General features: G+C 40.2%; 1 protein-coding gene across 1 annotated transcript in view; it reads right to left on the reverse strand.

Moving 5' to 3' along the window:
* THEMIS2 (thymocyte selection associated family member 2) overlaps positions 1 to 17136 on the reverse strand; it is a 34388-nt gene extending 17252 nt beyond the window's left edge. Inside the window, exons 1-2 of the mRNA XM_069078857.1 lie at positions 16932 to 17136; positions 5728 to 5868 (exon numbers count right to left, since the gene is read on the reverse strand). Coding sequence (XP_068934958.1) covers positions 5728 to 5868; positions 16932 to 17025 — 235 coding nt within the window. The 5' untranslated portion in view covers positions 17026 to 17136. The remainder of the gene's footprint in view (positions 1 to 5727; positions 5869 to 16931) is intronic.
* Between the last annotated feature and the right edge of the window lie 8535 nt (positions 17137 to 25671).

Raw genomic sequence — 25671 nt, forward strand, 5'->3', positions numbered from 1 at the left:
TGTGACTCCTTTGTTCTTACTTAATCTCTTCATGTCTCCTCCAGTCTGGCCCAAATACTCCTTTGTCCTTGCCTCAGGTCTCCTCAGGTCTGGCCCAAATCTCATCTAAACTATCTATGCACTAAAGTCACAAATTCCTCTCGGTCAGCTCTAACATTTATCTATGCACTGAGGTCCCTTCTGTCAGGTCAGCCTTGACAATGGCAGCCCTACCCTTTAAAAGTAAAAGCATGTACCCCTCTCACTCACAGGTCCCCTAAAGGACTCTTGCCCATTTCTTATAGAAGCATAACAATAAACTTCTACAACTCTCATTCCAATTAAGCCTGAGACCTTGAATTCTTTCCAGATGCGATTGCAGGTTTTCTGGTCTTAGATAAGATCAGAATTCCTGCTGAACCTATTGGGATTCCATCCCTCATCAGTTTAAAACTTAACTAACAATGAGAGGAGAAAGGGAGAGGGAGAATGGGGGAAATTATCTCACATGAAAGAGGGGTTGATGGCAGGCAACACTTGAACCTCATTCTCACTGGAATTGGTTCAAAGAGGGAAATATGAGTGTGTATTGCCTACCATCAACCCCACCCCCACCCTGCCATTTTCCCCTCTACTCTTCCTTTTACATCTCTTTCATGTGAGATAATTTGAGCTAGTTTTATAAAGTCCAATAAAATAAATAAACCACTAGTTAATTTGATTTAAAAGAATGATGAAAAACAAATTATCAGTATAAAAAATTAAAAGCATGAATGCACCACCAAGGAAGATGAAATTATGGCAATTTTTAGCAACTGTTTTGCCAAATCAATAGATTATAGATCAATAAATATGATAATCTAAGGGAAACGGGTGAACAATTACAAAAATATAAATTGTGCAGATTAAGAGAAGAGGAAATATAATAAATAACCCTATCTTAGAAAAATAAATTGAACAAGTCATAAATAATCTCCCTAAGGAAAAAATCCCCAGGACCAGATGGATTTACAAGTGAATTATACCAAATATTTACAGAATAATTAATTCCAACACTATATAAACTACTTGGAAAAGCAGGCAAAGAAGGAGTCCTACTAAATTCCTTTTATGATACTAATATGGTTTTGAAACCTAAACCAGGAAGAGCAAAAATAGAGAAAGAAAACTATAGAACCATTTCCTTAGTAGATATTGATGAAAAATTTAAAATAAAATACTAGCAAGGAGATTACAGTAATACATCACAAGGATCATACACTAAGAACAGGTAGGATTAATACCAAGAATGCAGGACTGGTTCAATATCAGGAAAACAATCAGAATAATTGACCATATTGATAACAAAAACAACAAAAATCATATGATTATCTCAAGAGATGCAGAAAAAGCTTTTGACAAAATACAGCACTCATTCCTATTAAAACACAAGAAAGCATAGGAATAAATGGAGCTTTCCTTAAAATGATAAGTTTTATCTATCTAAAAAACATCAGAAAGCATTATCTGTAATGAGAATAAGCTAGAAGCCTTCCCAGTAAGATCAGGGGTGAAGCAAGGATGTCTATTATCACCATTATTATTTAACAGTATGCTAAAAATGTTAGCAATAACAACAAAACAAGAAAGAGAAAAGAAAATAATAAGCAATACGGAAACAAAACTATCATTCTTTGCAGATGAAACACTGGCATATTTAGAAAATTCCAGAGAATCAACTGAAAAACTAATTGAAACAATTAACAAATTTAACAAAGTTTCAGGATGTAAAATAAACCCACATAAATCATCAACATTTGTATATATTACCAACAAAGTCCAGCAGGAAGAGATAGAAGGAGAAATTTCATTTTAAATAACTGCAGAGTATTGATTGCAATTCTAAGGTATCAGGGGCCCTTCCTGGGTAAGGACTAGAGCAAAGACTAGGAGATCTATACCTCTCCCCAGATCATACCACCTTGGAAGCAGTGAAAACTTCCAAACCCCTAGAATTAGCTCTGAAAACATCAGTAAAAACAAAAAAAGGCCTGAAGCTTGAGATAGCGCCCCTTTTCCCCACACTGGAAACAGAGCTCAACTTCAACATAAAGTTTAAAATTAAGAAATAAGGTGGAAAATGAGAAAACAACAACAAAAAAGAACCTGACCATAAAAAGTTACTATGGTAACAGGGATGATCAAGACAGAGTCAGAAGAAGACAATGTCAAAACAGCTACAAGGAAAGCTTCAAAGGAGAAAAAAATGTGAATTGGATACGAGCCCAACAAGAATTCCTGGAAGAGCTAAATTTTTTTTTTTCAAAAATCACGTAAGAGTAGTAGAGAGAAAATTAGGCTAAAAAAAAGAGAATAAAGGAAGAGAATTATGAAAAGACAATTAATGGCTTGGTAAAAGAGGCACAAAAATATTGAAGAAAACAACACTTAAAAAAAAAACAGAATTGACCAATTGGTAAAAGAGGCACAAATATTCACTGAGGAAAAGATCTCCTTAAAAAGAGAATTGGGCAAGCAATGCCTCCATGAGACATTAAGAAAGAATCAAAGTAAAAACAATGAAAAACTAGAAGAAAATGTGAAAATCTCATCAGAAGAGCAACTAACTGGGAAAACAGATTTAACACAGACAATTTTAAAATTATTGGGAAAGGGGTTGCAAAAGGGAGAGCAGATTAAAGGAGGCTGTGGTCAGAAGCAAGGCAGACTTTTGAAGAAGGACAGAATAAAAAGAGAAAGAAAATAGGATGTAGGGAGATATACAGTTAGTAATTACGACTGTGAATGTGAATGGGATGAGCTCACACATAAAATGAAAACAGCAGAATGGATTAGAAACCAGAATCCAACAATATGTTGTTTATAAGAGACACAACAAACAGAAAGACACAGAGAAAGTTCAAATAAAGAACTGGAGCAAAATATAATGCTTCACCTGAAGAAAAAAGGCAGGTAGAAAAGATTATCTCAGACAAGGTGAAAGCAAAAATAGACTTAAAAGAAATAATCAAGGAAATTATATTTTGTCAGAAGATACCATAGACAAGGAAGTAACATAAAAAAGTTTTACAGCAAGTTTCTCTGATAAAAGTGTCATTTCTCAAATATATAGAGAACAGGGGGTGGAGCCAAGATGGCAGAGTAAAAGCAGGAACTTGGCTGAATTCCTGCTCCAACCACCTCCAATATCAAATATAGAGAACTGATTCAAATTTATAAAAATAAGAGCCATTCCCCAATTGAAAAATGGTTTAAGGGCATGAATTGGCAACTTTCAGAAGAACTCAAAGCTATCAATAGTCATATGAAAAAATGCTTTCAATCACTATTGATTAGAGAAATGCAAGCTAAAATAATTGAGGTAACACCTCACATCTATCAGAAATCACAAATGCTCAAGGAGATGAGGAAAAATAAGTCCATTAATAAACTGTTTGTGCAATTGTAAACTGATCCAACCATTCTGGAGAGCAATTTGGAACTATGCCCTAAGGACTATAAAACCATGTACACCTCTTAATCTTGTGATACTACTACTAGGTCTCAAAGATGAGATGAAAGGAAAAGGAGAAGGACCTTACAAAAGGTCCTTAAAATATTTGTAACAGCTCTTTTTGTTGTAGCAAAAAAGTAGAAATTAAGGGGATGCCCATCAGTTGGGGAATGAATGACCCCAAGGTGTGGCATATGATTATCATGAAATACTATTGTGCTATAAGGAATGACAAGCAGGATGCTTTCAGAAAAACCTGGGATGACTTATATTAACTAATGCAAAGTGAAGTGAGCAGAACCAGAAGAACATTGTATACACTAACAGCAATATTATAGTGACGATCAACTATGAAAGACTTAGCTACTCTGATCAAGACAATGATCCAAGACAATTCCAAAGGATCCAGTGATGAAAAATGCTCTCCACCTCTAGAGAGAGAATTTGTGAACTCTGAGTGCAGATTAAAGTATACTTTTTAAACTTTATTTTTCTTGTTTGTGCATGTGTATGTGTTTCTTTTGTAACATGGCTAAAATGGAAATATGTTTTGCATGACTTGAGAAGGGGTAGGGGAGAGAAAGAAGGGAGAGAATTGGGAACTCAAAAAATTTTTTAAATGAATGTTAATTTTTTTATATTTAATTGGGAAAATTTAATGAAATAAATAAAAATATATTTTATTTATATATATAAACATAAAAGATATATGTGTGTGTGTGTGTGTGTGTACAATATAAAAGAGCAGCCCCCCAGCTCAGGTGGTCACAGAGTGAAGGGATGGGATTCTCATAACCCTGACCAGTTCATCCTTTTTATCTGCCCCTTGAATCACCCACTGCCCACAGCTTGGGAGAGAATTTTCCAGGGAAGAGCAGAGCAGATCCAGGTGAAGTTTAAGGGTCACTGAATTAAGTCACTGAGTTAATGTCACTGAAACATCCCTTGGAGAAACCAAAGTATGGCTTGGTTTGCTGAGGTAGCTGCAGTTTGGGAAAGAGGCGGGGCAGTAGGACAGAGGAGAAGAGCTTATGACAGAGTCACACAGGTTGGCCCCAAGCAGCCCAGACAGAACCTTAGAACAACATGGCACAGAGGGATCCACGAAGGTGTTATTAGACAGGGTCAGGTAGAGAGGCCAAGACAACTACACAGACACTCAGAGACACCCAGAGAGGATCCCAGGAGACCTTTCTGAATGCTGTGCAGACAGAAAATGAGGCAGTCAGATGTCCCAGTGTGGCAGAGCGCCTGGCCACATTCAGCTGCCCAAAGTCCAATACACTTTCACTTCTCATGTTTCTAGATATGAGATTAAATGCTGAGAGTGCTTTCTTGCCCCTCAACTTTTCCTCAAGCTGTTTCCTATGTCTGAAATAACCTGACCTCTCAGTATAACCAGCTAAATCTTTAGTCACCCTTCAAAGTCCAGTCCAAACCTTTCCTGACTCCCTTATTTAGAAATTGCCCTTACCCCTAGCTTTAGAATGTATGTATCATAGATTATTCCATGTCACCATTATCTGTAGGGACAGTTGAATCAGCTAAGAATCATGGTGTATAGGGCTGGAGCTGGAGTTAGGAAGACCTGGAGTCCTGTCTCTGACAGTTCCATAGCTGGGTGACCCTGGCTGAGTCACTTAACCACTGTCTGTCTCAGTTTCCTCATCTGTAAAATGGGGGTGGTGATAGAACTTGCCTCCCAGGGTTGTTGTGAGGGTCAAATGAGATAATTTTCATAGAGAGCTTTGCAAACCTTAAAGAGCTATATAAATGTTAGTTCTTATCATTAGTCATTTTTATTATTGTTATCAGCGTATGTGTCAGACTCCCCAACCAAAATGAGGACCAAGACCTCTTTGTATTCTCCCAGGCCCTAGCAGATGCTCAGCAAATAGGAAGTGGTTAATAAACCTTGCATTGATTTCAGCCATATATGTATAAATGCATGCGTGCACATATGCATGCATATAAATATAAGGATTTAGTGAAGGATTCTTTAACTTTTTCTTAGGGTCATGGCCCCCTTTGTAAGGCGGGTGAAACGTAGGGATCCCTTCTCAGAATAATGCTATTAATACATAAAATAAAATCCCTAGGATTACAAAAGAAACCAATTATATTGAAATACAGTCATCAAGATATTTTTGAAACATGAAGACGATGTTCACAGTCTCCAGGTTAAGAACCCCGGATTTAGGTGAATGAGAAGAAGGTAGTAGGGGATGGGAGGGAGGGAGAGGTTTCCAGTTCACCTGGGAAGTCAGGTGGGAGCTCAGTGATGTGGCCTGTTTCAGGGTTCCTACAGATCACCTTCTTAAGATTAATCTGGATGATTTTTATGAGGTCTCCAGTGGACAAACAGCACTCAATCCCACAGAGTTCATAGACGGAGCCTAAGGAAACAATCACAGTGAAAACAAAATATTAATAACAACTTACATTTAAGGGTGTTTTAAGGCTTACAAAATCACCCTGATTGTACAATCAAGAAAATTGGGGGCCAAAGAGTTTTAAAGTAAGTTGCCCAAAGTCACATAGATAATTATTGGAAGAACCAGAACTGGAATGCTGGCCTTCTGATACCTAGTCCAACTGTCTTCCTCCCTCCCCAACATTCTTCAGTTTCCCCCATTCATTTGTGTCCGGAGTCTCAGTCAGTCCTGGCCCCTCACCCCCACCCCAACTGCTAAAGCCTTAATTGACTATCTCCTTTCCAGGGCCAGAGCCACCCAAAGAAGAGCCATGAGCAGGCCTCTTGTCCTCCACCCACATCCAACTTGAATTAACTGGAAAAAAGAAGGAAACAAAAACGTATCAGAAACTCTAGATCCTTTTAAGCCCCAAAACAAAGCAAAAGGTTAAGGGTCAATGAGTCAAAGGGTAAGGGTAAAAAAAAAAGAAAAGAAAAAAAGGGTAAGGGTAACAAGTCAAAACAGTTTAAGGAACAAAGTCAACCATTCAATATCAGCCCAAAATTTGACTATAGAGGCTTAAGAAATAAAAGAAATGAGTGGTGAGAAAGAAACCCTGAAACAGGAAGATCTAGAAAATATCTGATCATGTGTAAGGTCAAGAAATCCAACACACCCAAAACACAAAGTTAAATTAAGAGGGAAACTGAAAACTTGTAATAAAAACTAGCTTCTTGGAAACAATAGGGAAATAGCAGGGCCAGAAATAGTTCATAATAGTGCATATCCTTCATATTAGTTCAGGAATGACTAACAAAGCATGTTACTAACTTCTTAGAATGCATGATTGATATATACATATATATATACATAAAATAATATGATAAGAACACTCGTGACTCCACTTACAGAACCACTACATGTTTTAATACTTTATATATTCACAAATATATATATATATAAACATGCAAAAAATAATACTAAATTGGCCGAGGAACAAAAAAAAGGTTTGTTAGGAAATCCCAGAGGTATAAAGTGCAATTTATTATTGATTCAGTAATTATGAAACAAGCTTCCTGAAAGTTCCAGAATGTTTATATTGCCTTTGTTAATTATCACATAATAGCTTTTAACTCAGTTCTATACCCATGGCTTAATCATGTCCTGCAAATATACAAAATACACGAAATAAGTTTAGTGAGAATACCATTTGATATCCATGCAGAAAACTGTTCTCTACTTAAAACACATCACTAACACAATAATTCCAAGAAAAGATGCTATAAAATGTGCCTTTTTTTTCCAGGAAGATAGTTTGTTCTAGTTTCAACTCCATCATCATCTCATCATATCTCTCTCTCTCTCTCTCTCTCTCTCTCTCTCTCTCTCTCTCTCTCTTTCACTCTCTCTCTCTCTCTCTATATATATATATATATAATTATATATATGTTATTATATTAATTATATATATATAATTAAGTATGGCTTCCAAATTAAAGAGGGACTTGAAACCCCAAACCCTCTTATTAATTCATCATTAGGTAAATATTGATGATTTCAAACTATATGTTTCCACCAAAAGACACATTAGATGACTCCTTTGTCTTGTGGAGTCTTTCTCCAACAATAATAAAATGTCTTTTTGACTTTTAAATATAAAATGTTTAACATACACTAAGGAAAGACAGAGATCAGAGACTTTGAGCTTGAATCTAAATATTACGTTGAACAAAGGAGGAAGACAGCACCTATCAATATCTTGACCTTCTCTAGGTGATACACATCTGGTATAAAAATGTCAAAGTGATGTCTGTGGCTACATATGTTGAGACTTTCTAGCATTCTACAATCAAAGCTGAATGGGAAAAACACATTTAAAACAATAACATCCATTCAATACCAGTCTTCATGGTACTGAACTTTTGGAACTATAAAATGGACCCTAACAGATTTGTGAACTACCCTAACTAAGAACCAGTACAATACTAACATGGAACTAAGGTAGCTACGGAAAGATGAACACGTCCTCATCAAAAGGAGGAAGATGATTGATACAAATCCTTCCTTACCCACCTCCACCAACTCTTCATCACTGGACTCCTTGCTATTCCTCTCACACATTCCATCTCTTACCATTTTATCTGATTTATCAGATGCCTGGAGATCTCTCCCTCCTCATGTTCACAATCAAATCTTCACTATCCTAACATCCCTTCAAACTATAATCCTATATCTCTCCTCCCTTTCAGAGTACGACTCTTAGAAAAAGCTGTTTGCACTCAATGCTTCCATTTTCTTACAACCCACTCACTTTTCAACCTCTGACCCTCTGACTTCCTCTATCCCATCTCTTGACTGAAATGGTTCTTTTCTTTTTAAAAAATAGGTTTTCATTTATTTCTTTTGTTTTCACATCAACTAGACTTCCCCCTGTATTCCTTTCCCTTCCACTTCCCCAAGAGCCATCTCTTATAACAATACTTTTAAAAGGAAGAAAAAAAATTAGCAAGATTGGTCAACAAATCCCCACCAAAAAAAAAAAACCCCAAAACAAAATTTGCCATTATACATTCCTGAGCCCTGAACTTTTTTGAGATATTTTCCTATTTCTTCTTCTTTAGGTCAAGTTTGTTCTCTCTAATTTCACAATATGAAGTCTCAATCAATGCCCAGAGCCGAGAGATGTAGCAGGCAGAAGACCAACGTCCAAGGTGGAAGAGTGCATGCCAAGGGTGTAATGTGTAAAAAGACAAGAAAGGTAGGAAGGGACTAGGTTACGAAATGCTCTGAATGTCAAATAAAGCATTTGGTATTTGGTCCTGGAGGCACTGGGAAGCTACTAGAGTTTGAGTAGGGGAATGACATGACTGGACCTGAGTTTTGGAAAATCACTTTAACGCTGGAGAGAGGCAGGTAGACTCACTGCCTGTGACTGCATTGGCCTAGGTGTGGGGTGATAAGGGTCTGCACCAGAATGGCAGCAGTATGGCGGCAGTGCCAGAGGAGAGAAGGGGGCGTATTTGAGAGATGTTGCAAAGATGAAATCAACAGACTTTGGCAATGGATTAGCTATGAGGGATCAAATATACTTTCCTTCCTAACATGTTCTCCACACAAATGCCAAAGCGATGTGATGTGTGCATGTGTTCAGGTGTGTGTGTGTGTGTGTGTGTGTGTGTATAAAGGGGTAGGTGGAGGAAGAGAAGGAGAGGGGGGAGAAAGAAAGGAGACAGAAAAAGGGGAAGGAGAGGAAAAAAGGAGAGAGAGGAAAAAGGGGTGATAAAGAGAGACTGAGAGACAGAGAAAGAGAGATTTAAATACATTTATTTGAGGAAGAAAGAGAATATTTGAACATCAGGTACAGTCTAATCTACATGAGTCTAGTAGCATGCCACCATAGGTGAACTGTCGATAACAACTAAGCAGATAGTTTTCATTTATTTTATTTATAGGTTTCAACATTCACTTTTATAAAATTTTGAGTTCTAAATTTCTCCCCTTCCTTTCCCTCCCCTCTCTCCAAGACAGCATGCAATCTGATATAGGTTGCACATGTACAATAACATTAAACATATTTTCACATTACTCATGTTAAGAAGATAGTTTTCAAAAGAAACTTCACATTGAACAAGCTCTCACCTGGGTAATCCTGGATGAGTCTCCTCACCTCTAAAATGAGGGAATTGGACTCAGGGGCCTCTAAAGCCCTTCCAGTTCTAGTCTTAGGTCCTCATGAAGCTATCTGACCTGAGCTTCATACAGGGCATAATAACCAGAATACAATAAGGAAAAGACAATATTAAATACTCACTAAGCGAATATCTGTGGCTACAATATGAACATTTTAAGATTTTTTAGAAACAAAAAAATATTCTTTTATATATTTATTGCAAGTTTTTCAGTTAAATACAGCTTTGTACTGTTTTGCTCACTCTAGAGCTGCTGAAGGATTTCCTCTTAAATTGTTCTTGGACGGGATGTTACTCATCAAATGGTTCAGACGGTAAGTTTCTGAGTTTGGTTGTGGTATGCATCACAGATAACAGAATCAGACATTGTGTTTTGTACACTAAGCCCTAGCTGGTTTTCATATATATGCCTCCTAATTCATGGTAACATTTATCTTAAAAGATATAGCCCACTTTAAAGAGACTAGACATCATCATATCCAAAGTAGACTCTCAATTCAGATTTCAAAATATGTGGTCCAAGGAGGCTGACATGTTACCAATTCAATTGCCAATCTGTGCCAGTGGTTACTTTACAACACAAGTGACATAGTGGTGTTTGCTTGTTTTTTTCCTTTTCTGAAAATTTCTAAATGTATTCTAGGATGGTCACAGTTACACCAAAAGTTCCAGGCCATCCTTGGGTCCTTCCATGTGACAGTTGTAAAGGCTGCCAAATTGATCATTACTAACTAATTACTAATAATTACTAATTAATTGAATTACCAAGGAAAAATTCACTCAGCTATATATATTGAGCTTCTAGGAAGGTTAATTCTTGACAGGGGGGCCTGGCTATAGATGACAATATTTGCCTTTGCCACCCCCTATATTCAATTTTTGCCTTGTTCAGTTTTGAGTCCAAGGATTTCAGCAGCAACTCTAAAGACAAAGGAAAACAATCTCTTGTCTTTGCTGAGACAAAATGGCTATGGAGACCATTTTCCTGCCAAAATCATGTTTTTTTAATCAGATTCTATTATTCTCATATGCCACAAATCAGTTTTATTGAGCAAGGAAACCAATTCTGGGTTTCTGATTCCTCATTAATTCTCTTAACCATAATGTGCCAGTCTTCTAAGATCTCAAAATTTATATTATATGTATATAATATGTTAATTATTTCTAATATTTGTATTTAATATAACATATATAATATAAATATATTTAAAATATATACCAAGAAGATTCCCTGAATTCCATAGATGTATTCAGGCAGCTGGGTGGCTCAGTAGATAGAATGCCGGGCCTGGAGTCAGGAAGACCTGAATTCAAATCCGATCTCAGACACTTATTAGCTATATGACCCTGAGCAAGTCAAACATCTGTTTGCCTTAATCCACTAGAGAAGGAAATGGAAAACCACTCTAGTATCTTTGCCAAGAAACCCCCTAGATGGTATTGGCATTATGGTCCACAGGGTCGCAAAGAGTCAGAAGTGACTAAAGAACAAGGTCATCTAGCATCTTGCCAGCTGTTGTTTGCCCTCCTATGCCCCTAATGTTCCATTTTCCTGAGCCCTCACACTCTCTTCCACATTGATATTGCTAACACATGGAGACAGTGTCACTCCCTTGCAAAGGAAGAGCCACCGGCTCTTTCTTACCCCTAGAATAAAATACAAACTCATCTGTTCAGCATTTGAAACCATCACAAACTGACCTTTCCAGGCTTATTACACAGTACAATCCTTCATGTACTCTACTTTCCAACCAAACCAGCCTCTTTGCCCATCCCTAGACCAATCATTTCATCTCCTATTTCATCTCTGTCCCTTTGCACAGGCTGGCCCTATGCCCAGAACACCACCTTCTCACCTCCATCTTGAAGAACCCCTAGCTTTCTTTCAAAGCTCAGCTCAATTATCCCTTCTACACGAGGTCTTTATGGATAACCAACCACCCCTACCCCAGCTACTAATCCTCAATTCACCCAAGAATCTAAAAATTACTTTGTAATATACCTTGCATATATTTTGTATTTATTTTGTCTACTTGTTTCTCTCAATAGACTATAAGCTCCCTGAGGACAGAGACAATTTTGTTTTTGTTTTATAGGATCATAAATTGGAAGGGAACTTAGAGGATGTCTTGGTACCCCAAGTTTGTAGCACAATGCCTGAATCAAAGTAGGCCTTAATGAATTGTTGAATGAATGAAGTCTTTCCTGATCCCTTTTTCCCCTGGTGGTTAGGCTCTCTCTCTCTTTTTTTTGCTTTTTGGAGGGGTGAAGACAGGGCAGTTGGGGTTAAGTGACTTGCCCAAGGTCACATGGCTAGTAAGTGTTAAGTGTCTGAGGCTGGATTTGAACTCAGGTCCTCCTGACTCCAGGGCTGGTGCTCTATTCATTGGACCACCCAGATGCCCCAGTTAGGCTCTCTCTTAATTTTCCTACACGTTGTACCCTCCCTGTAAGAGTATCCTGGAGGATAGGGTTGTTTTGTTTTTGTCTTTATATCTCCAGTACTCAGCACAGTGTTTGAACATAGTGGGTGATTTATAAATATTTGCTGATAACAGACGTATATGTGTATATGTGTATGTCTATTTTATATATATATATATACATGTATATATATAAAACTTTTCATTTTATTTAAATATATATATATACACATATGTGTTTACAAAACTAAAAGTCTATATGAGTAGTCAAAGGATGTGAACAAACAATTCTCAAAAGAATGGCAAACAATTAACAACTATACGAAAGAATGCTCCAAATCACTAATAATCAGAAAAATGCAAATTAAAAAAAACAAACAAACCTCAAGTTTCATCTTATACCCAACAAGTTGGCAAAGATAATAGAAGACAGCAATGGTCAGTGTTGGAGTGATTGTGGGAAGACTGGAAAATTACTGCTTTGTTGGTGGAACTGTGATTTAGCACAAACATTTTGGAAAGCTATATGGAATTATGAAGATAAAGAGTAAATTGTCTATATCCTTTGACCTGGAGTGTCCACTACTGGGCATATACTCCATGAAAGTCATTAATAAAAAGAAAGCTCCATAAATGCCAACATAATAACAACAGTACTAGCTACCATTTATAAAGCTCCTACTATGTGCCAAACAATTTCCAAATATTATCTCATTTGATCCTCACAACAACAACCCTTAGAGGTAAGTATTATCCCCTTTTATAGTTGAAGAAACTGAGACAAACAGAGGTTAAATGACTTTCTCAGAGTCATACAGCTTGTGAGGTAGGATTCGAACTCAGGTCTTTCTGGCTCCAGACCCAATGCTCTATCCACTGTACCATCTACCTGACTCTAAAAATATGCTGCAAAATGTTGGCAGCAGTGTTTAGTAGTATCAAAGAACTGGAAACCAAGCAGATGCCCACTGATTAGGGAATGGCTAAGCAGATTGTGTTACATGGACATAAAGGAATATTACTGTAAGAAATGACATGTGTGATGAATACAGAGAAGCCTGGGAAGATCTATATGAACTGATACAGAGGGAAGTAAAGAGCCAAGAAAACAATCTACACAATGATCACAATAATGTCAATGGAAAAAACAACCATGTACCAAAAAGTCAAAAGTGAATATTGCAAAATTGCAGAGATCAAGTGTGGCTCAAAAGAAGGGATCTGAGAAGACATGGCCAAGTGCACCCCTCTTCAGAGATGGGAGGTTCACACGTTTCCCACTGCATAGATTGTCAGATTTTTTTCATTTAATTAATGAGTTATGCTGATTTTTTTTCCTTAAAAATATTTGTTATATGCATGGCTTTCTGGGAGTCAGAAGGAAAGGGGATACTGAGAGAAATTATGGTGATGAAGAAAAACAAAAGACATTAAAAAAAACTTACTTAAAACAACAATAAAAAAGAGTTTATCAGCAACTTTGGAGAGGGCCATTTCAGGTGGGTGATCGAAAATGGAAGCCAGATTGCAAAGGGTTGGGGAGTGGGAGGAAAGGAAATAGAAGCAGCAAGTATAGATAGCTTTTCCTGAGAGTTTGGATGAGAAAAGGAGGGGAGGATGATAGCTTTATAGCTCTAGGTAAGATTTTTTTTTAAGGGTGAAGGAGACTTGGGTATGTTTGAAGGTAAGGAGCCAGTTGATAGGATAAGATTTGATAATGTGGGGAGTGGCAATGATTGAATTAAGAATGTGTATTATTGGAGAAGATGGCAGGGGATGGGATCAAGCCCATATGTAAAGGGGTTGACCTGGCCAAGAAGGTCCATCTCTGTCATAGACTGATGGAAAGGAGGAGAGGGTGGGAGATAGTGTTGAGGGGTTTTTGAGATAGAGAGAATTGGAGAAAAGGGAGGCTATGTTCAATGCCCTCAGTTTTTTTTTTTTCAATAGAGGCAACATCCTCAGCTGAAAGATTGAGGGAGGGAAGAGTTGGAGAGCTTTTATTATCAATAAAAATTATTGTTAAAAAATCAATGTTAAATTTGAATTACTTGAAGCACCTGAGCCGCAATTCAAACCCAGGTCCAGTGTTCCTTTTGTTACACTTCCCTGACTCCTAAAACAAGAAGGAAAACAAGGCCTCTAGCATTTATCCCATGTTGGCATCAGCCAGTTCTGACCTTGTTTTACTTCTTAGCTTCTGTGATCAAATATACTGACACTGCTGTTTTCATCACAGACCTCACTGAAGGTAAGTTTCATGGGTGGCAGGGACTGTTTCTTATCTAAACTTTTATCTTTCTCAGCCCCAAGGAAGTGAGTGCTTTACATTCTTTATTGTTTGTTTAATGAATGAAAGGATTTTCCAGTGGATGAACATGTGGACCTAGGGAGAAAGGAATATGGTCATCAAACTATGGAACTTGTAAGCAACTTGAAGACTGGGTAGGTCAGGCCAGGAGGTGACCTGAAAGGTGTGTGAACCCAGGAGACATCTGGTTGAGATTCTAAGTGAGCAGAAGGAACTTGGGGTGTGGGTGTGGGTTCTCTAGCCTGGGAAGGCTGAAGCACCAATGCAGATGTTTGGGGGTCTAAAAAAGGAGAAGAAATCGACCTTAGTTCCCTTTCTTTTCCCTTCTTCCCTTCTCCCTCAGGTCTGTGACTGCTGGGTTGGGGCCCTACTCCAGGGGTGGAGAACCTGAAGCCTTAAGGCTTTTTAGGTCCTTAACTGAAGCCTTGACTGAATTTAAAAGGCTTCACTTAAGGACCTAGAAGGCCACACATGGCCTTAAGGCCTCAGGCTCCCCCCCCCATGTCTGTCCTTTCCTCGTTTCCCACAAATCTCTAGCCCTTTGTTTAGTCTCTCCATGTGTCCTCAACGTGTCCTCTCTAACCACCTAAAACCTTCTGCCTATCCCCAATATACAATACTCTTCAGAATTACACAGGAGGTCAGCCTTTCTTTGTAAAGTCCTGGGTAGGCTTCTCCCAGGATAACTGGGGTACTGGATCCTCTTGCTGCTCTAAGCCCTTGGGTCTGGGGGAACAGAGAGCAAAGTTTTTTCCCTGGGAGACCAGCTCAGGGAATAGAAGTCAGGGGACTGAGGTTGGTTAGCTGAATGCTCTTCTCTCTTCATTTGTCATTTCCCCCTCTCCCAACCATTCTAAAATGTGCCAGATTCTTCTTTGAAACTATTATATACAATTTAAAAAGCACTTTCTTCACAACAGTCCTGTAAGGTAGGTAGTGCAGGATTTCTCCCCAATTTACAGAAAAGAAAACTGAGGCCATGAGAGGTATTTGCTCTGGAAAAGAAGGAAATGAGCATTTATTAAATGCTTACTACTTTACAAATATCTTATTTGATTGTCTCAAGAACCCTGGTGGCTAGGTGCTATTATTATCCTCATTTTACAGTGGAGGAAACTGAGGCAGTAGAGGTTAAGTGACTCAGGATTAGGCAGCCAGATCTGAACTAAGCTCTATCTGATTTCAGGCCTGCTGTCCCACCTGGCCACCTCTAGTACAGGCAGGGTGTTGTAAGAATTTAACAGAAACCCTGACTTCATGAGGGAATTTCACAGACTATCTCATTAGACCTGTACCTGACCACAAATCCCCTCTGCAATGTTTCTGACAGCGTTGGACTGAAGAGTGAAGTCAAGAGTCAAGCCCCTCATTTCCTGAGTGGATGAATAAACAAATGAATGGATGTATGTATGTATTAATTAAGCTCTCATAATTTTCAAGGCGCTGCTCCAAGCCCTGGGCATGCAAATACAAAAGTAATTTAGCCCCTGCTGTCAAGGAACTCACATTCTAATGGGGGAGACCACATAAAGAAAAATGCTGAGTTGCTGATCTTATTGAGATATACTGAGAGACAGTGACCTTTGGATGCAGCTAGTGAGTGTCTGTGGTCATATTTGAACTCAGGCCTTCCTGACTCCAGGTCCAGTGTTCTATCCTTCTGAGTCTTCTAGCTGGTTCCAGTGAATCAACTGGGGGCCATGTCCAGGGGTCGTGATCTATATTTCACCACTGGACCCAGATGGCTCTGGAGGACAGAGAGAGGCTGGTGATTTTGCTCAGCCCTCCCTCACTTCAATCCAAATTCACCTGCCCATCATGGCACTTGATGTCATGTTCCTCTTTGAGAACGCAGGACAAACAGCAATAACCACCACCTTTTGGAGAAACCCCAATCTAGGATTCTAGGATGTCAGAGCTAGAAGGGACTTACTAGACCAACCATCAAAATCCCTTGATTTTACAGATGGTGAGTCTGAGCAGGATGGAACTTAAGCAGCTTGTCCAGGGCCACTTAGTGACCCTGGATGCACAGAAAAGTCACCCAATGGATCACCGTTATTTCTGTCCCTCAAGCTCAAGATCTAGAGAAGATCTCTTCTCATACCCCAAACCTCTTGCCCAATTAGTGCCCAAACTCAGCAAATTTTTCTTCCTCCACCCTTACTCTCCATTCCCACAGCCATGACCTCCAATGCCTTAACCTCTTAATTCTTTCCCAGGCCATCTCCCTGCACTAGCCACTCTCTCTCCTCTCCATTTTGACTCCTCGGGGAACCAGTTCAGCTCTACACTGTCCTCTCTTGAATCCCTAAACCCCTTATCATATTGCCCTCCCCTCCCACACCCACCCTTCCACCCCCACCAAAGGGCTCAACATAAGGAAAAATTTGCTACTAGAACTTCACAATGGCACTAACCCCAATCTGGAGAATTTTGAGGGATGCTGCCTTCTGAGGAAGGCAGGGTGCCTTCATCCAGCTCAGTACCCCCCCTCTACTGAGAACTGGTGAAGAAGCCAGGGTCCTCCTCTCTATAGAGGCAATGGTGAATCCCTTGGGTAAGTAATAAACATACTCATGAAACTGAGGCCCCACACCAGCTCTGGATTGTCACACTTACTCTGAAAATACACTCCGGAGCATATCTTCAGGATTCGGGGGAGGGAGGCTGTGTCCAGGGAACAGATATAATCCTGGAGGACCACAGGCTTCATGGTCCTGGAACTCTGCGGTCGCACCAACAGTCAGCAACTGTTCCAGCTTTTTCCGGAGCTTACTTCCTGTACCTGCTTCTCTTTCTTGCTTCAACCACACTAGACTTCTGTTGTTCCAGCCTCAGAGAAAACGTATCCTGGGAGGGGCCTGGCTTAATTTGGAGGGACCTCTCTTAGCCTTCTCACGCCCACACCCACATCTTCCTTCCCCTAGAATGCTCACTAGCCCTCCTCCTAAACCCAGTGAGTCATTATAAACAGTTTTTGTTTTTTTCAGGTATTAGAGAAACATTCAGAGGTATCCTAACCACACAGAAGAACATGACCTTCACCTTGGGAGCCAAAGAAATACTGTCTACAATCCAGGGGTGGGGAACCTGAGTCCTTAAGGCCACATATGGCCTTCTAGGTCCTCAAGTGTTATCCTTTGACTGAATCCAAACTTCACAGAACAGATTCCCTTAATAAAAGAATTTTTGTGTAGACCTAGAAGGTCTACACCCTTGGGGAACACTCAGTTTGATGGAGTCTCTTAGGAGTTCCCCGTGTGATGGGGAAAAACAATTCCTCTACCTCAGGGACCTTCTATCCTGATGGAAGAGATGGTCTACACTTGAAAGAGGAGGGGCTACACTTGTACGTTTGACCTCAGATAGTAGGAAGCAGACCACAAGACAGGAAACACAAATAACAAATTCAGCTCTACAAGAATGAATGAATGAATATGTTTATTAAGTTCTGACCATTTGCAAGGTACTGGGCCAAGAGTTAGGCATACGAACAGGAAAGTAATGCAGCTCCTGCTCTCAAGAAACTCACATTCTGGAATATTATTATGCTATAAGAAATGACAAGCAGGATGATTTCAGAAAAACCTAGAAAAACTTACATGAACTGATGCAGAGTGAACACAACCAGGAGATCATTGTACCCAGTAACAACAAAATTGTATGATGAACAATTATGAATGACTAAGGTATTCTGAGCAATACAATGATCCAAGATAATCCCACAGGCCTCATCATGAAAAATGCTATCCACCTCCAGAGAAAGAACTGATGTTGTTACAATACAGACTGAAGAATACTATTTTTCACTTTCTTTTTTTTTGTTTGAATTTTCTTATGCAAAATTGCTAATATGGAAATGTTTTTACATGACTGCACATGTATAATCTATATCAGATTGCTTACTTTATCAGGGAGAAGGCAGAGGAAGTAGAGAGGGACAGAATTAGAAACTCAAAACTTTAAAAAAAAAAAAAGAATGTTAAAAATAGCTTTTACATGTAATTGGGGGGAAATAATTTTTTTTTTAAAAGAAACTCATGTTCTGATGAGGCAGACCATATTAAAAAAAAACCATTGAGTTTCCAGTCTTACTGAGATAAACTGAGAAATACCATCTCTACCTTTGGAGAAACCCCAATCTAGGATTCTAGGATGTCAGAGCTAGAAGGGATTTAAATAGATCAACCATCAAAATTCCTTGATTTTACAGATGGTGAGTCTGAGCAGGATGGAGTTTAAGCATCTTGCCCAGGGTCACTCAGTGACCAGAGCTGGATGTACAGAAAACAGTCACCCAATGTATCACTGTTGTTTCTGCCCCTCAGACTCCAAATCTAGAGAAGATTTCTTTTCACACCCTCAAACTCTTGTCCAATTAGTGCCCAAACTCAGCAAGTTTTTCTTCGTCTACCCTTATTCTCCATACCAACAGCCATAACCACCAATACCTTAACCTTTTTTGTTTGAGGTCTACCAGGCCATCTCCCTGCATTAGCCATTCTCTCCTCTTTTCTCCATCTTGACTCCTTGGGGAACCAGTTCAACTTAACACTGTTCTCTCTTGAATCTCTAATCCCTTATCATATTGTCAGTGATACCTAGTCAAGACTCAGCCTTGGATCCCTCCCACCATTCACTGCCCACACTTCTGCACACATGTGCTGCTGAACAAAGGACAAAATCATGCCACTGTTCTCATTGGATTTACTACAAGCTGATGTTACATAACCTTATTAGATGCTAGGCACTCCTACTATACCTCCTGTATCAACTCACTATCCTACTCTCTACAGAAGCTCTTTTAAAACCTTTTCACACCTTCTCAAAACTCCCATGGCTCTTCTCCCTCACACTCTCCTCTCTCCCCCCACTCTTATCTGAAAACAGAAAATATTTTATAGAAAAAATTGAAGATCATTCGCCATGAACTCCCTCTTCCTCCTCTCCTCTCACTCAGATGCCTTCTGCCCCTCTCCTCCTTCACCCCTGTCTCACATGAAGTGGCCTCACTCCTTACCAAGGTTAGCCCTTCTATCTGCTCAGCAATCCCATCCCATCTCCAACAGTAAGTGCTTTCTTTGTCATTCAAAGTCCTTCATAATCTAGCCTACCTTTCTAGTCTTCTTACACCTAACTCCCCAAATACTCTTCAATCCAAGGATACCTGCCTCCTGGCTTGTCCTCAAACAATGCACTCTGTTTCACTCCTGGCATTTTCTCTGGAAGACTCTCCCTCTATTCTGACTACTAACCTTGCTGCTTCTGTTAAATTCCTACTAACTCCGCCCCACCCTTCTATAGGAAACCTCTATTTCCAAATTCCCTTTGTTAATTATTTCCTGTTTACCTTTATATAGTCTGCTTTGTACATATTTGTCTGCATGTTGTCTCTCTCCTTAGATTGCAAGCTCCTTGAGGGCAGGGACTATCTTTTGCCTCTTTTTATACCCCATCACTTAGCACAGTGCCTGGCTCTTAGGAGATGCTTAATAAATAATGATTGATTGATTGAGCTGCCACCTGAATCCAGGCCTTGGTGGGCTCATCAACAACCTTCTCCCTCGCATCCCTGCCTCCTGGACACCCACCCACACACACACACACACACACATTTTTCTGTCTGGCTTTAAAAATCCTTCACTAATTGCCCCCACTCAGGCCAGCAGATCCATTTCTCGCTCGCTCACAAAACTTTAGGGAGGACCTCAAAATTGGAAGGGAGCTCAGAGGTCATCTGATCTAATTTATACATGGCCATGTGTCTTGACAAGTAGCCATTCCGGCCTTTTGTGAGGGGGAAATGTCATTACCTTTGGACAGTTCTAATTATTAGGAAGTTCTCCTCCCACCCCCATAGGGATAGGGACTAAGATCTGTGATTTCTTTAAAATAGTGAATTCTTGGGTGAGGAAACTTTTCCAATGCAGGTGGGAACATTCTCTGTAAGGTATAATCATGGAAAATTGCCTAGGGCATTAAGAAGTTAAGTAACCTGCCCAGGGTCACATAGTTAGGACACAACTTGAACTCAGGTCTTCCTGATGGGGGTGCTGTGTGCACTACTCCATGCTGCTCATGAGCTGAGATATGCGTCAATGCAATTGCCAATTGTGGTGCTTCCTTCTATCCCAGCAGGGGCCAAACCTAAGAAGTCTGATCCGTTTTTCTACTGCCAGCCCTGTGATATTTGCATGTAATGGTCAAGCCACCCACTAAATTTTCTTTTCTTCAGTTTCTGTATCAATCCCTTCTCTTCCAGCCAAATTAGCGTTTGCCATCTTTAATTTTCACTTCTTGTCCTTTAATGTATGGGCCCCCTCTACTCTCCTACCACTTCTTCTTCAGAACCCACTTCTCTAAGAGGTTCCTCCCCACACGTCAATAATCCTATATGACTCAAATCTAGGGCTTGTCTTTTCAACAGTGATGCTAATTAGATCCCTATTTCTATTTGGGGAACGGGGGAAGGAAATTTAGTTGTTGGCAGGTGAAATAAACTGTTTTTTTTTCCTCTTTGTGGGTTCCTCATTTTGTTAACCTAGATCTGTCAGCATTTCTAAGTTTCCTGTGACCAGAGGCCTCTTCCCATTTTGGGGCCCAGCCCAGCAGAGAACAAGTTCCTTTATTTGCCCTCCCTCCTTCCCAAGCACCCATCCCCCAAGCGATCCATTTGAAAAGCCGGTCCTCCCACTCCTCTGGCACCCATTTGGGTCAGGGGGCACGAACCTCTGGACAATCCAATGTTTTGGTGTATGTTGTACTAGTCTAGATACTCCAACACATCCTCACTCATCTGACAAAACGATTTCCCTAAAGTGCAGGTTTAACTTCTCTCCTCAACCTCCAATAGCTGCCTAGTTCTTCTAGGATATAATATAAACTCTGACATTTAAAGGTCTTCACAACCTAGTCTCCAAATGCGCGCCTTATTATACACAATTCCCCTCTATACCCTCTGTGAATCAGCCAAAATGGGTCACAGACTCTGATTTGTCCCCTTTCCTCTCTGTGCTGTTGCATTGGCTCTTCTAGGAGGTGCTAGGCCTGGAGTCAGGAAGATCTGAGTTCAAATCCTGCCTCAGACACTTATTGGCTGGGTGACCCTAGCCAAGTCACTTAACCCTGTTTACTTCAGTTGCCTCATCTGTAATATGATCTAGAGAAGGAAGTTACAAATGTTCCAGTATCTTTGCCAAGAAAACCCTAAACAGGGTCATGAAGAGTCAGACACAATGAAAACTACTCAATGACAACAATATACTTATATATAAGTGTATATTGTTCCTCCTGTCAACTCCCTGAGGACAGGGACATGTTCACATATATCTTTGTGCTTCCAGTTTCTAGCATGGTGCTGTAGCAACAAGCACCCCAGCATCCCCAGGGTGGCTGCCAACACAGGTTCTTGGATCTGCTTTGATAAAGGAAAGCAACTCAAAATGGGTTAACAAACTTACTTTAATCAAATATATATCGTTTACCTTGTTCAGGGGGAAAAGGTCAGCACCCCGAACTTCAGAGTATACAGACAGAATTATCAAGACAGAGAAACAGATCAAGTAGACAGGTTTCCCAACTGTCCAACCATTACATCCATACCAAATAAACATATGGGTTTTTCAAAGCCGGGGGGCTCTCAACAACGGCTTCCCAGAGTCTCATCTGATCAAATCACAGAACACTTCTCAAAGTGAGCCCCAAAGCAAAGCCTCACGTCAGGGATTATATAGCCTTCTCCTGGGTCAGAGAATGTAACCACCCTCTTGACCCACTGCCCAATCACACAGCATCAAGGTGTGGGCATTCCTGAAAACCAAGCCTCCTGCCACAGGCTCCATGTGACCACATTCAGCCTATTAGGAGGCAGAGTAAATTTTCAAGGTTCTCAGAGTCTCTAAAGCCTATCAAAGGGCCTAGGGGCAGGGAAGATCTTTAAATCTGCATTTCCATTACAGGTGCCTGGCTCATAGTAAGTGCTTGATAAAGGCTTATCAATTGACACCATCCCTGTCCTCAAAGTAGTTGGGAAAATGACAACAATATTTTTAGTATTAGTCTAAACAAGATTAGACAACCAATACTGAAGAAATTGTAGAAAGGATTCTTGGTCAGTTCATTCTCAATCCTTTCTCAAGGAATTTGGTACCTGAAAGAGTCTTCTCTCCCTCCCAACTCTTGCCCTCCCACTTGGGGATTTCAGCTGATTGATGCTCCCATCAACATCTTGGCTTTCTAATTCATCAGCCTTATCAACAACCATCACCTTCCCCTTCATTCTACCTCAGTTACCTTGAGTAGCCTGAATCTAAGTCTTACCATCACCAACAAGAGTTCCGATGCCATGATCAAGAACGATGACCTTCCTCTAGACAATCATCATCTTCTATCATTCCATCTCCTCCATATCTCCCTCCCAAACCTATTTTTAACATATGCATCATTCTCGTTGTGATCTCCAGATCCTTTGTTCCTCCCTGTTTTCCCAGACTGTCACCATCACATTGGTTTCAACTTTCATTGTATACCATTTTCTACTCATGAAGCCCTTACCCTTTTGTCCTATTATCTATCATGCCCCATCAAACCCAAACCCTCTACCTTCCTCTGCTCATTCTCTGAGGAAGAGATGGCCCTTCTCCTTGCCAAGGGAAGCTAATATTAATAGTAGCTAACAATTATATAGTGTTTTATGGTTTGTAAAGTACTTTACAAATTTAATCTCATTTAATCCTCACAACCTTGTATGGTAGATATCATTATTATTCCCATTTTACATGTGAAAAAACAGAGGCAGATGGAGGTTATCAGTCAACAAGCATTCATTAAGCCCCTACTGCATGCTAGACACTGTATTAAGGAGCTGAGGATACAAAGAAAGGGAGAAAAAAGTGAAATCCCTGCTCTTAAGTCAGAAGGCTCACAGCTAGTAAGTGTCTGAGGCCAGATTTGAACTCAGGTCTTCCTGGCTCCCAGTCCAGTGCTCTGTCCACTGCAGCACCTAGCTGCCCTTCTCTAGTCATACAATTGATCCCAGCACCAACCATCTTTTCCAGATGACTGACCCTACCACTATTTCCCTCCCTCCCTCTATGATCTCCAATTTCCCCTAATCACTGACTCCTTCCCTGCTGTTTACAAACATGTCTAGGTCTCCTCTACTCCCCCATTCTTAAAAATCCTTTCTTTGACTCCCACCATCCCCCCAACCCCACTACACACCTCAATGTACCACCTTATGTCTCTCCTTCCTTTCACAACCAAAGTGTTAAGAGAAAAAAAACCAAGACACTTTACTCTCATTACTTTCACTTCCTCTCTTTTCACCCATTTCTTGTAAACTGGCTTTTACCTCATCACTTAATTCAAATTTGCTCTCTCCAAAGTTAACTCAAGACCTCTTAATTGCCAAATCCTCACAACTTTTAATGATCTCTTCCTCCGAACACACACACATACACAATTATTTTGTATTTATTTATTCCTGTACAGGCTGTTTTCTCAGATAGGCTCCTGAAAAATTTTGCATCTCCAGAAACTAATCCAGTGTCTGACACACAGCAGGAGTTTAATAAATGCCAGTTGACTGGGAAACTCAATCTACTTCAGGTGCTTAATAAATGCTCATTGACTGCTGGTTCCTGGGCTACTTTCCTAATTTGAGATTCTTCAATCCTTAAAAAAGATTTGTGATTGTATTTCCTATGCCTTCTGCCCCTTCTTCTCCACTTCAACAGCCCAATGAAGATTCCATTCCTTCATGACTTAGCAAATTACTTCACATTGGCTACCATGGAAAAAAAAATTAACCGGAAATCAGCCTATAGGGCAGTGTTAAGAGGGCTGGTTTTAGGGCTGAAGATCTGGGTTTAAATTCCTGTTCCACCACTTAATTGCTGTGCACCTTCAAAAAATTTACTTATCCTTTCTGGGACCATGTTCTAATCCATAAGGGATTGGGCTAGATGACCCCTGAGGTTACTTGCAGCTTGAAATCTGTGATACCATAAACCTTTTGGCAGTGAACCTTTCTGAAATTGGTCCTTGGATGGCAGACAAGCATCATGGCCACCATGGCTACACCCATATTCGAGGTCTTGATATGAAGGTTCCCTTCAACCAGGCAATTAACAAGTATTTACTAAGCACCTATTGTTTACTAGGCATTGTACAAGCTGCCAGGAATATGATGACAAAAATGAAACGGTGCTAGCCCTCAAGAAAGTTACATTCTGCCAGGGGGAACAACATATAGATATAAGTATTTATAAATGTGCTTAAAATGTGCAACTAGGTGGTGCAGTGGATAGAGGGCCTAGACTCAGTTAGACTCATCTTCTTGAGTTCAAATCTGGCCTCAGATTTGTGACCTGGGGCAAGTCACTTAACCCTGTTTGCCTCAGTTTCCTCATCTGTAAAATGGAGAATCTGGTGAAGAAATGGCAAAGCATACCAGTATCTTTGCCAAGAAAACCCCAAAGGGAGTCACAAAGAGTTGGATATGACTGAACAACAAATTCTGAAAGTATACCTGGAGACAAAGGTGAAAGCAGAAGTTAAAAAAAAAAAGTGAGGGTGAAGGAATAGGCTGAAACATCATGTGTGAAACCTTACAACACTCTACCTAGAGTAGTATCAGATTTTTCTGTGACACAAAATTACAGAATGGCTAGAAACAGGACTTCCGTGTGGGTCCCACTCCCACCTCCTCCAGTTCATGTAAAAAATGACTCTAAACAAACTTTGGAGCTATAGAACCCACACAATGACAGAGAGAAGCTAACTTCCTACTGAAGATAGTCCAGCAGGCCGGCAGGAAGGGGCCAGCACAGAACTCTGGGAGCCAAGCTCAGTCCCACGTGAGCCAGAGGTTTTAGCCTCAGGGCAGCCACAACCAGCTACTGGCTGGAGGGACTTCAGATCACCAGCAGTTGTGGTGGTTTCCAGAATTATCAGCCCATAGATGCTAAGGACAAAGTGAGAGGTCAATGCAGTGTGGACTTTGGGAACCAAGAGTGCAGGAGTGTGGTCTGGCCTTTACCCCTGGGAGGGAGAAACAGCTGAGGTGCCACAGCCATGCAGCTACTGCCACTTGGCTGCTTCAGAGCTCCTGGTCTGCAGATTGTAGGGGGACCAAACAATCAGTATGAGGGGTAATCACTCTTGCTTTAACCTCCTTGGATCTGGATTGCGGTCTAGGGTGGAGGTCCTGGGGTGCATGACCAGTTTGCCAGAATGTGTGGAGGCTTCAGAGAGGGCACGCAACTAATAGCTCTAGCAGCTATGAAAATCCCAGAAATTGGGACAAAGCTCCCCTCTCTGGTAGCAGAGTTCTACTGTGGCAAAAAGCTCAAAAGTC

Source organism: Petaurus breviceps, unplaced genomic scaffold, assembly GCF_028583685.1.
Source record: "Petaurus breviceps papuanus isolate PSGF00001 unplaced genomic scaffold, PetGlider_PUasm1.0 91041, whole genome shotgun sequence".
In the NCBI taxonomy this organism is placed as follows: domain Eukaryota; kingdom Metazoa; phylum Chordata; class Mammalia; order Diprotodontia; family Petauridae; genus Petaurus; species Petaurus breviceps.